Source organism: Melospiza melodia, chromosome 1 (assembly GCF_035770615.1).
Source record: "Melospiza melodia melodia isolate bMelMel2 chromosome 1, bMelMel2.pri, whole genome shotgun sequence".
NCBI classification, from domain to species: domain Eukaryota; kingdom Metazoa; phylum Chordata; class Aves; order Passeriformes; family Passerellidae; genus Melospiza; species Melospiza melodia.
In genome coordinates, this window is record NC_086194.1 from 19,590,986 (window position 1) to 19,603,020 (window position 12,035).

Consider the following 12,035-nt stretch of genomic DNA (forward strand, 5'->3'; position numbering starts at 1 on the left):
TTCTTGATATAGTTACTATAGATTTTTAAAACTGTGGATCAGTTATATAAACACCATAAACCAGGTCCCAGACATTTTAAATTGGAGTAGATCTGATTGCTTCAATGTAACAGGATCAGATTTACTGTGATGGAGATTTATTTTTGTTTCTCTCTGGGAGAGTGTGTCAAAAAAAAAACTTTGTCCCTTCATGGGCGCATGGGTGTAAAGAATGATATTTCCCCTGTGAGAAAGCTGTGGCAGGAGAGGAGACCTTTGTGAGGAGAGAGTGACTTGCCTCAACAAATGTTCTAAAGAAACCGAAAAATGGTGTCTGGCTCATGTTGTAATACAATATTTAGGTGTTGATTTAATAGGAATAGAACATACAGAATCTACATTTTAGGTATAAATTTTTAGGGGTTGTGTATCAGAAAAGAGTAGTCAACTCAGAAGACCAGTATCTGGGACGTGAAAAGTGTGATTTGACAAGGTCAAAGTTTCCTCTTTCCTCCTGTCCATACACCTCCTGCTTCACTTTTCACAGAAAGAGTGCCAAAAATTGGATAGATCCTTAAGAGAGACCACCAAGATGAGCCCTTTGTAAACTCACCCTGCTTTAGGAAGCAGTAGAGATTAATATTTTTACTGATAGATATATACAAGCTTTCTTTGGGAAAAAAGGGCATATGGTGCGTTAAGTGCCTGTCAACTCTTGTAAAGGCAAAAATGAAAATGGACCTGAAGCACTTATATGACCCAATATACATTTGCATCCATGCAGCTTCTTTCTGAACATGGTCACTGTTCTTAAAGAAGAAAACTCCTTGAAAAATGCTGAGGAAATCTTTCTTTAACTGAAAAGGAATTATTACTCTGCTGTGTACCCATTAGGAGTAATGTTGGTTATGGCTCTTAATTAATGGATAAATGGAGTGGCTGTATTTTCTTGGATTTTCTGCAGGGACTTGAGAGCTAAGGTGAATAGCTAAGTCAAGCCATGGTTCTCCTGCTTATAATGGTTCAGGGATGTGGGCTTTTGCTGAAAACTTGTGATGCATTTAGCCTGCAAGTGTGTTAGATTTTCCTTGAGATAAGTCAGGCATAATGGCAAAGTGTTATTAATGCTTTCAAAGCAAGAACAATGTATAATGGTCCAGACCAATCTAATTTCAAAAAAGAGGCTCTTTGTATAAAAATAACATCCAGCTTTGGGGCTTTATTCAGTCTCTGATGAAATCAGTAAGTTTTTCTTCATTGGCTTGAATGGAATATGTATAGAATATGAATTTTGTTTCCCAGAATTTTTTGCTATAATGGAATTTCTTATGACCAGTGAAGTCCTTTGTACCTGGGCATAAATTCCTCACCCTGCACATTTCATTGTGGAGACCAATGAATTGCAAGGAGTTTGCATTCTTACCTTCCATTTTTTGACTTACTGACATTCAGAACTTTTAATATATTCCTCATCCTTTTTAGCATGAACCTTTCAGCATACTATTATTTGTGTGGACTTATGATTGGTGTACATTGGTACATTTTATTTGTGCAATGGTTTTATGGCGCTTTCTGTTTGGCCCTTTAGATGACCTTGGGGGAGCGCCTGTGTCCTTGCTGGCCACAAGACTGGGTGATTGTCCTTTTCTGATATGGAGCTGTCAGCACATCTCCATCAGAATGCAGAGCCAGGAGTGCACATGCCTGAGATACTGGGGCTGTGTTATGCTTGCCCTGCATTCTTTGCAGGCTGACTTTAATTTGGCAATATGGTTTTGAAAAAGTGTTACACTGGCAGTCCTTGGTGAATCTGTAATTGCCAGCCTTGAGCTGTACATAGGGGAAGCTGTGAAGTGTTTATGTGCTCCCGTTCTTGAGAAAATCCCCAGTTTCATTTGAGGTTGGCAGATGTTTGTTCTGTGGCTGTGATATCCCCTGGATTTTTTCTCTCGACAGTCATTCCATTTAATCTCCCTCTATTATGAAATTTTACTCCACAGATGTTTTCAAAACTGTCATGTGTGTTTGATTTATATGAATTGCCTTCCTCTCCAGGCCTTTTCTCTTCCACATTGAAATTGAGCTCGTCCATTTGCTTGTAGTGTATTTTCATCTCTTTTTTTGTTTTGATTATGTGGTGGGATGTTGTCAGTACTGTTATAAGCAGAGATGGGAACAATTATAGAAGGTAATTGGCCAAACTATTACAATCCTTTTTGGTAGAATGGCAGAAACCGCCTTCGGAAGATTCTGCTGAATTGCGGTAATGAGTGGTACCAGCACTTCCTTTCCTCTAAAGCAAACAAATAGGACTGCTTGCTATTTATCTGTCCTTGCACAGAGTCCAACTTAGCTTTAGGATGTCTCTGTTACACAGCAAAGTCCCAAGAGACCTAGAGCCAATAGTGGAAACACTGTGCCAAAGTAGCAGGATTTTGACTGCCTAATTCTGGGTGCAGCTCTTCACCTGGACCCACCAGTACTAGTCACAACCTCTAACTCAAGAGGACCTTGAGTTTGAAATTGCTGGAGATTACTAAAAATACTATATATTTTAATAGCAATACTGTATGCCTGCCATTTTCTCTTGCTTTACACTAGATTCCTATGGCCACAGAGAAAGGATTCTGTATTAGATGAATCTGTGGTCTGACACAGTCCTTAGTCTTATAAGAGATTATAAATTCAGAAATGTAAGTTTGGAAAGGTGAATACTTAGTGGGAAAAAGTTTCCTTTTGTTCTAGCATAAAAGCTAGATAAGAAGGTTCAGACATTTTTGTTGTTTTTCTAAACAAAAATGGGTATTTTAGATATGATAGTTCTATAGTGGATCTTGGCAGGATGACTGTTGACATAGTTACACCATTGATGTTAAGATTAATATGAATATACTCAAAAACTATTTTTAATAAAGTTAGATGAGCACGTGTCCCTGAATAAAAGAAATGGTGGCTGCTTGGATTATGCTGTTACTATTGGAGTCTTTCCTTTAGCCCACAGTCTCCCTTCTGTTTTTCCCCCTGAAAAAGGCTGGTGGAACAGGCCATGGGTGAGATGAATTTTCTTGGTGAACCAGGAAGTTTTGGCTTAAAAGTTGGATGCCCTTGTTTTATAAAGTTGATCTTCCCATATAATATCCATTAAGAAAAAAATGCAGCTTGAAACTTAATGTTTTGGTGGTTGTCTAGGAATTTTAATCCACTTTACTGGATAGTTGTGTGTGGTCAGAGTTGGTTTTATGATGAGTCAGGGAGAAGAAAAGGATCTGGAGAGAACTATGAAAAATTGAGCCTTTAGTGAGCTATTGAACTTCAGAAGTATATTGAAAGAGCAGTGGCTCCAGGCCACCATTTGCAAATTCTTCCTATTTATTTTTTTCACAAGGCTTACCAGATCTGCTCAATGTAAACAGTGTATTTTGTGGTGAGGGGGCAATTTTGCACTTGCAGGCAAAATTTCCTATTCAATATTTAAGACATCTGAATTTTTAATTACTGACTTTGAAGAGGAATATTAGCTTCTCTGCCTGTTCATTCCATTCATTGGTTATGTTCAATCATAGGCAAGCTCTTGAACATCTTCCTTGCATCATTTACACTAAATATCTTTTATAACTGCAAGTGTCATAACTTCATTATACTTGTCCCGTTTCATCTTCCATCTTTCTGATTCCAAGCAATGTGGACAATACTGTAGCAGAATGGAGTTTGTTGGATCAGAATTTGACCAAACGTTTTATTATATGTTCTCTCTAAATTGTGTATTTGAGTCTGTATGCATTTTGTGGCTTCCATGGGTTACTGTAACAAATGTGAATAATAAAGGATTAAGGAGGTGGCATTAGTCATTTACTGCTTTCAGTATTTTTGAAAGCATGACTTCTATAGCAGAACAGTTTTGTTTCTTCTAGTCATGTTCTGTCATTCCCCCCAATTAAGCGATACCTTAGGAAGCTTTTGTGTTTGATTCTTGAATGTAATTATTGCTCTGCAATTAAAATGGATATAATTACAGTCAGCTTTCAGATGTCTGTGGATGATTTATCTAAGTTGTGAGCAACAAGATTCTGTCTCCTCTGTCAGAATCACAGCTTTACAGGAATTTCTACTGGGAATGCCATCAGATTCACCCAGTAGACAATCAGCTCTGTAAACTTCCAATGCATGTGTGCAGGTTGGACAGTAAGTGCCTGCTCATACTTACCATAAAAATGTCTTTTTGTGTGTTGCTCTGTGATTACCTGTGTGTATGATGTCACACACAGGTTACATGAACCATTGGCTTTGTGAATAAAGTCATGACACAGTAATGTTACACATTGTTCACCAAAAGGTTTTCTTTGAGAATAAATTGTAATCCACAAAAGCAGACAATGTGATGTGGAAGTGATGAGTAGATTCTTTCAATAGTTCAAATCTGAATGAGCTCAATATCAAGCAAAATTTTTTCTTGCGTGAGGATAAAGTAGTCATGAATTTGAGATAAATTTGGCATTATCTAATCCATTTTTCAGTAAACACAAACTTTGCTTTAGATAGCACAGAAACTGAATCTGTGTAAGCTGCCATCCTTCTCATAAGTTTCCAAGTAGCTGTAGAGGAGCATACACTAGAACTTGTGAAATCCATTAAGGATTCAGAGAAAGAGGATATTAAGGCTGCATATTTCTGTAATGCTCAGATGCAGATCATATTGCTTCTGTCAGTGCTTGTCAGCAAGTCTAGAGTGCATAAATTTGAGCTGCTGTTAGGCAGAATGTGAAAATGAGGTTAGAGAAATGGTAGCAGATAATAACCATGAAAGCTTAGTACTAAATAATTCAATTTGCATTGATCTAAACAATTCTCTGTACAAAGAAAGAAATGTCACTGAAAACATCTAAGGCTATCCTTGTAAAGTGTCTGTTGTTAAAACTTACTTAGTCCATCTCATCATAGTTCACCATCTTTCTTCGTGCAGTTTGTATATAAAGAGTGTCCCTACATGTTAACCATGCCCATAGATTTTATCCTTCTTGCAGTCTCACTAATGCAAACAATTACTCTGACTCTAGCAATGCTCATGTGATTGTTATACCTGCCCATACTGTTTGCCCCATTGTAAGAAAAAGATTGGTCGCTTAAAAAAAAAGTTTGGGCTTTTTTTTTTTATTTTTATTTTTTTTTTCTTTCTTTTTTTTGTTACCAAATCCGTCATAGTGTTCTGATGTTTTTATTTTTTCATGGTTTCCTATGTGCATACACATTTTAAAAAAATGCCTCAATTTAAAATTTTTTTGGTCTTAGAGAAATTCTGTAATTACTCGAACGTCATGAGTGTTGGGTACTTTGTAGGCAATAGTTTAGCAGTGGCCTCTTGAATTTATTCATGTGAGTCTTGAATTCATAAAGGGGCATTTGATGATATTATACAGATTCTATGCTTGCTAGGTCTCTGTTAGAAGTTAAACAATTTTTATCTTTGAGATCAAGGATCAAGGAGATCAATTATTCGATTCTTCTTTCTTTAGAGATACTAAAACATCTACAACTGTCGTGAAAATGTGCTCTAGATGTAGAGAAAAGTCCTGTCTTTTTCATCTATATTATTAAAGAGTTCTGTGACTTTTGCATAGCCCTGGTAATGTGCGTGAGAACTCGTAGCTTCCCTTTATGGTTTAATTTGATCCAGCCGGAGGTATTTGCAAGCTGCCCAGCACAGTATCCATGAATAAAATAAAATAGAAATACTACTAATAATAAAAAAGTTAAAATAACCAATGTTTGTTTTTCTGTGTGTGTGTTTTTAAGAGCAATTAAACTTCTTTTTCTTCTCTTTGTAGGTACACTATAAAGAAGAGTTTAAAAAATCTAAAGGCAAGTGCATATTTGTACCTGACACCCCGCAGCTAAAACATGTGAAAAGCCTTGGTGCTTTTATTTCTGAGGTAAGATCTAAAAGACTGAAAAATTTTCTTGGTGTCTTATCCTTCCTAAAAACTCTTTCAGAAGAGTACTATGATTTTTAGCTGGGGAAGGATGGCTTACTTCAAATAATAATTCTGTTTAAAGCTGAAGTGAATTCAAAGGCTGTAATTAGTGTATACTGCAATGTGAATAATAATAATAATTTGGAATTACATGACACTTTTATTTTGGGATTTGAAGACACTTTATTAATGGTTCTGAGCAAGTCCTAGCTATCCCATTTTATGTATGGATAAACTGAGGAATAGGAAAAGAATGTTGCACTTTCTGCAGTGATGAGGTTTGCAAATTACACCTGTGCAAAATTTCCCTGCTGTGGAGATTTCACAGCCTGATATCAAAAGGGAGACAAGGAAAATGTTTCCAAGTTATCATCCCTGTCCCCCTTCAGCAAGAGGGCTGGGGCAGACATCAGGTCATCAGTGGGTTGCCTGAGCACTTGCATATCTATCTATCATCTATCCATCTATCTATCTATCTATCTATCTGTCTGTCTGTCTGTCTGTCTATCTATCTATCTACCTACCTACCTACCTACCTACCTACCTACCTATCTCTGCATACCTGTGACATGTGCACACATACACAGCTTGAAAGAAAGAAAAGAAAGATCAATAGCTTCCAAAGTGTCAGAGCAGCATTTACTGCCAGCTCTTCATGTCCCAGGTACGAGGTGCTGTAGGATTCCATCTCTGATTATTTTCCACAGGTAAGAACAGCAGCAGAAGTTTCACCTGAGAGACAGCAGCTTTATTTAGGAATCACTGGTTCTGAGTGATTTTTCTGTCCCTATGGCCCTTCAAAAAATTAAAATTTTGATACCTCATTTTTGTGCCGCTTTTATGATTATAATAAAAAAGTCCAAGTATCACTGTGTGAGGTTACATAAATTCAATTTCTGATATACAATAATTTGCTATGTGGTTTTCAATATGAATGCACCAATTAAATACTTTTCTTGTATTTATCTTCCTGTTGTCTGAGAAGGAGTGGCATGTCCCAAGGGAAGTAAATCTGATGTAATTGCACTTTATAAGAGACAGACTATTGTAATCTACAGAAATACAGTATATAGAGAGTATTTATCTAAACTGTCAGATTTCAGTGAATCTGCTGCTAATTATTAATCAAAGATTTAGAGAAATAAAAATATTCTAAAATATTAAACCCTCTAGGTTTGATATTACCACACTTGTGAGCACTCTGCCTGTTTATTCCAGCATTACCTGAAGCCAATGATGTGATGGATGGTTTATCTTGTAAATTACTGACCTCTAGTGTCCCATCACCTGTATTTGCAAATCTTTGACACACATTCTTAACAGCAGTGAAAAAGAGCCCTCTGTTTTGGGAAACGGCAACAAATATTACAGTAAATTATTGATATGTATGCATATAATGCATTTGGAGAATTAGCCTTTAGTGAAGGACTGTATATTTCACAGTAAATCAGTGACATTAGTATAATTGGAAGTATTTTTGGTATTTATGATTACTTTCATAGTGGCAGTGTTGCCATTACTGTTTTATGAACTTGGAAGACTTAGAACTGAAGCAAAAGCCTCACACATTTTTAGCTATTTTTCTGGTATCTCTTGTAAAACCCCTTTGTGAGGAGCTGCCAATACTGAATAATGGAGGAAAACCAGGATAAATAAAATGTAATTTAAAAATGAGACTGTAATATGAACAGATGAAACAGAAATTATGACAGACAGGCAAACTTCAGTGTTCCTCCCCTTTCTAGCTACATTTAGTTGCTGCTACTTATTAGTTGGTAAAATATTTATGGCTCACCTCCCATTTGCTCCTATTGTTCAGGACTCTGTAAAAGAGAAAGAAGAAAAGTAATTTTTGGATTTGAAAAGGATCTGAGAAAGGATAGAAGAAACTGCCTTGCTATTTTATTTTGTATTTCCATTCAAATTATTGAATTTAATTTGGAGATATTTTGCATTGCTTTGTGAATTAGACACATGCCCATAAAGTATTATTAAAGATGTTTTTGCTAGAAAGTTAGTGACAGTGATTGAAATTTTTCCAGTTCTGTTCTCTGCCATTTCACTTACTAGAAAAAATAAGTAGTATGTTTACTGTATCTTCATTTTTGCATTTTCTATCACCTTTTTCTGCCCTCCAGGTGAAATATAAAGGAGCTGCTAAGAAAGACCTTTCCAACCCTCTCTATCAGCAGATGCCAGCCACAATTGACAGTGTATTTGCAAAAGAATTAATGCACCTTCAGAGCAAGGTACAACTCTAGAATTGCAAAAATGATTTTTAGATTACCTGTGTGTCAGAATAAGTACACTTTAAACAAAATACTGAAAGGACACTTGATTGTCTGCTTGATTTATTTGGGTGAGCTTATCATCCAGAGTTTATCACCACAACTTCTTAAATTCAAAAACTGCACATTTTTAAAATGTTGACAATTTTACTTATGTTTATTAAATATGCATTTAAAAGTTGCTAGTGCATTCATTGATCCAGCGAAACCTGTGAATACAATAAGGAATTATTGAATTTAGTGACATTGCATGGTCCGTATAGAATGGGTGACTCTTATGTAACTTTTCCAGTTGGGTGTTGTATTAACATATATTAAATGTAATATAAAATATTTGATGGTGAAGGCAAGAGAAGAGAAAACTGCTTTAATGACTTCTAAAGGCACTTAGTGGTAGCAGCAAATGTATTGCTGATGATCTGCATATTACTACTTACAACAAATTTTATACCATTAAAATATGAAATCAAGTATATTGAATATAGTATAAAGCTTGTAAACAACCAGCAAAATAGTAAATTCTGGTTCAGTTGCCTTCAAGGACTTAAAAATATAATACCCTAAGAGTAGGCAGGTGACCCTTCACTTCCACCGACCTCAGTGGAATTATGAATGTGAAGCATGTGTAATATGAATGAGGCTCCAGATTTTCACTGTTACTCATGAGAATTGCATCAAATAGATGGTCGTGGCTTTCTGTCCACCAAGCATTTCCATGGTTTTTTTGTTTTTGCTTTCTCCTCTCTTAAAGATATCAACTACATATGGTTTAAAACAGCCAGTGCATGAAAGGAGCACCCTTCTAAATCCATAATATTGATTGTATCTCAATATGCATTCTTGTAATGCAGTGACACTTTTTCAGACAAAGGAAAATATGAATAAAAAAAGAATGGACTGAAATTTCAGGACAGCTTGTGGAAAAATGTTTTGATATAAAACATTATGTTAATCAAGGCTATATTAAGCAAATACAATAACACATATTTTAGTTTTCAGAATTTGAAAAGGAACATATATATACAAGTTAAAGCACCACAGTAGCTGAAATGACATTAATGTGACATTTCATTGTAAAGTGAGTGATTAGAGAAATTATAGTAAAAATAAATTGGGAATTAAATTTGTATAACATTTTTAAGCCATTAGCTTGATTTATAAAACATTAGTTAACTATTTTGCCACAGATTTACTCCCAAATTCATTCCAAATTATTGCATTCTACATTTGTTTACCCAAATGAGGTTAATTAACATTGGTGATGTGGCAGAAAAGATAAATAACTGAAACTAAAAATGAAACCATTGGTTCATAAAAAAACCCTTTTAAGGAAAAGACTGACATTTTTATTTGGTAGTTTTTGAAGGCTTTCTTCAATCATCCAACAGTTCTAGAGAAAAAAATATGCATATAGGCTGAGTTATATTTAAGCAGAATTTTTCCCACAAAATTCATACTATCCCCTTAGGAGTAGATGCATTATAAATCATAATATACCATAAAACTTAAAGATACGCTGACACATTTTTCCAACTTGTGGTTTACTGCTGCAATGGACCTGAATTTAATGCTACTTAGAGAGAGCTCTCAGGGGATTTTCTAGTGAAAAATCTTCTCCACAGTATTCAAATCTAATCCATATTGTGCCTATCACTGCAGTACCTAAGTAGCTAATACAAGGATTTCAGATTTCATCTGGGTCAGGATATGGCAGAGGGGGTTTCTGCTGCATCTGTCTAGCTGGGACTGTGAATTTACAGGTCATCACTTCAGGAGGAGGCTACAGATATTCCATAGGAGGGAGAGAGAACAGCCCCAGCTGCCCATGGCTCCAGCTCTGCTCCAAAAAGGCAGCTGCAAACACAGAATTGCAGTCTGTTTCTGAGTTGTAGTAAACTGATTTTAAAATAGTTCTGATTTCCCGAGAGGCGGAAAATACGAGTGTGTGTCCTCGTCCTCCCTACCCACGCTAGAACAAATTTACACCTTTGACTCCCTTTTCATGCTTCTTGGATGCAATGCTGGGCTGGAATGCTTTTGTGGGCAGATCAAGCAGGACTCCCCTTGCTCTGTGGTGCCGTGTTCTTGGCAGGATCCACAGCCTCACATGCCAAGCAGGTGCATTGCGGGTAGAGGATCATGGTGGGGGAGAAAGAGAGCCCCTGACTTTCCCCAGGCTGGCTGCTGGCACAGGCTGGGTGCCTCTGGCAGAGGATCTCCTTACACAGGTGTGTCCCCCACAAATGGGCTCTCCCCTGATGTAAAGTTTGCTCCTGAAATGGTGCTGCTGCTGCCCAGCAGCCCTCTCTTCAGCCTACCTATATCCAGCCCAGTTTAGTAATTTGATACACAATTTCAAATCACACACATGATTTAGGAACTTGGAGGAAACTAGGAGAAATATCTTGTTTTTCTCAAGGAGTTATCCCCCCTTCCCCTACAGCTGCCCTCCACTGTCTTCTCCAGAACCAACAGGCTGCCACAGCACCACTGACCACGTTGGCATTCTTTTAACTCTTGTGGCAATTTTCAGTGATCTCAGCTGAGCCAGGATCTCCTCGTTCAGGGGTCCTGCCATGCAGTGTCAGCACTGACTTAAGGATCTTGCTGTAGTGGAGAGTGTAGCACCCTGACACATGTGGTTCTCTTCCTGTGCAGCCTCTTCCCCATACTGGCTGTATTGAATCATACTCAATTCTGTCTTCAAGATACTCAGGAAAGCCTGAAACAAGACTTCCTGCTGGCTTTTGCATGATACCCATGTGTTTTTTGTAGAACTGGCATGAAGAAGGAAATAAATACCCATAGAGAATGATATCTATCCAAAACTGGCAAAAAAACCCCAAACCAAACCAAACAAACAAAACAAAAAAACCCCCAAAAACCAAAAAACAACAACAACTCCCCCCCCCCCAAAAAAAAAAAAAACAACCAAACCAAAACCCCCAAAAATCCCAATGTTGTTTATGGGAAAAAATGTTTCAGGAAAATGAAAAAAAGGTTTCACAGTCTCACATACTTGGGTGGCTTTTATAATTTAAATTTTTTTCCTCCTCACAGAAGATTTGACTGTGGCCTTCTAAATGCCTTTTTTGAGAGTGAGCAGCCAGATTTCCCCCCTCTCTCACTTTTATCATAGCTGTCCCCAGGGAAAGCTAAAAAGAGGAGAAGCCCCTGTCACTGAATAACTTCACTCTCCTCACCAGCCTACAAAGTTCTCATCAATTTCCCTGCTTTTCACAGTGAGAAAATAAATTTGATGAGAGCAGTCTAGGTAGGGAGCCTTCATTTTGATTTTTCTGAAAGGAAATGGAAATTTTTGTAGAAATTGCAATATTCCTGTGGAAAATATTGCTGAAGGAAAATTTCTGATCATTGCTAGCTCTGTGCCAAATCTTTTTCTTGTCTGAGGATCAGTATGCTGAATACTTCCTTATGTAAAACAATATTTTTCTTAATAAGGTGTCACAAACAATGATAAAGATATTTAAAATTGCTTAGGGGAAAAAATGTTGAAAAAAAATAAACACTTCATCACTTTTTCATCACTTCATTTTTGCCATAAGAAGTGATTGCACTGTTTTTCTTCTTATCTAAAAGGGATAATCTAAAGCAAACTGAAGGCAGTTTAATTTTCTACTTTGCACGGGGCAATATCTCAAAGAGTCAATGTTGAACAGTATTTCCTGTTTCTTTATAAAGGTGATGAGCCAAGAGAATCTTAAGCAATGTTTTCAACTTCCAGAAGAAGTTTCAGAGGTTTTCTTTGTACTACAATAAAAATTTTGTTGTTTACTGC

General features: G+C 36.7%; 1 protein-coding gene across 4 annotated transcripts in view; it reads left to right on the forward strand.

Annotated features, from left to right (window-relative positions):
* The window catches only part of NEBL (nebulette), a 246,967-nt gene that overhangs the window by 156,212 nt on the left and 78,720 nt on the right, over nt 1-12,035 (forward strand). For 2 of the 4 annotated variants that reach the window (XM_063150172.1, XM_063150181.1), the window contains exons 3-4: nt 5,802-5,906; nt 8,087-8,197. The exons of the other annotated variants lie outside the window; for them this stretch is intronic. In XM_063150172.1, coding sequence (XP_063006242.1) covers nt 5,802-5,906; nt 8,087-8,197 — 216 coding nt within the window. The remainder of the gene's footprint in view (nt 1-5,801; nt 5,907-8,086; nt 8,198-12,035) is intronic. 4 annotated transcript variants of the gene reach the window in all.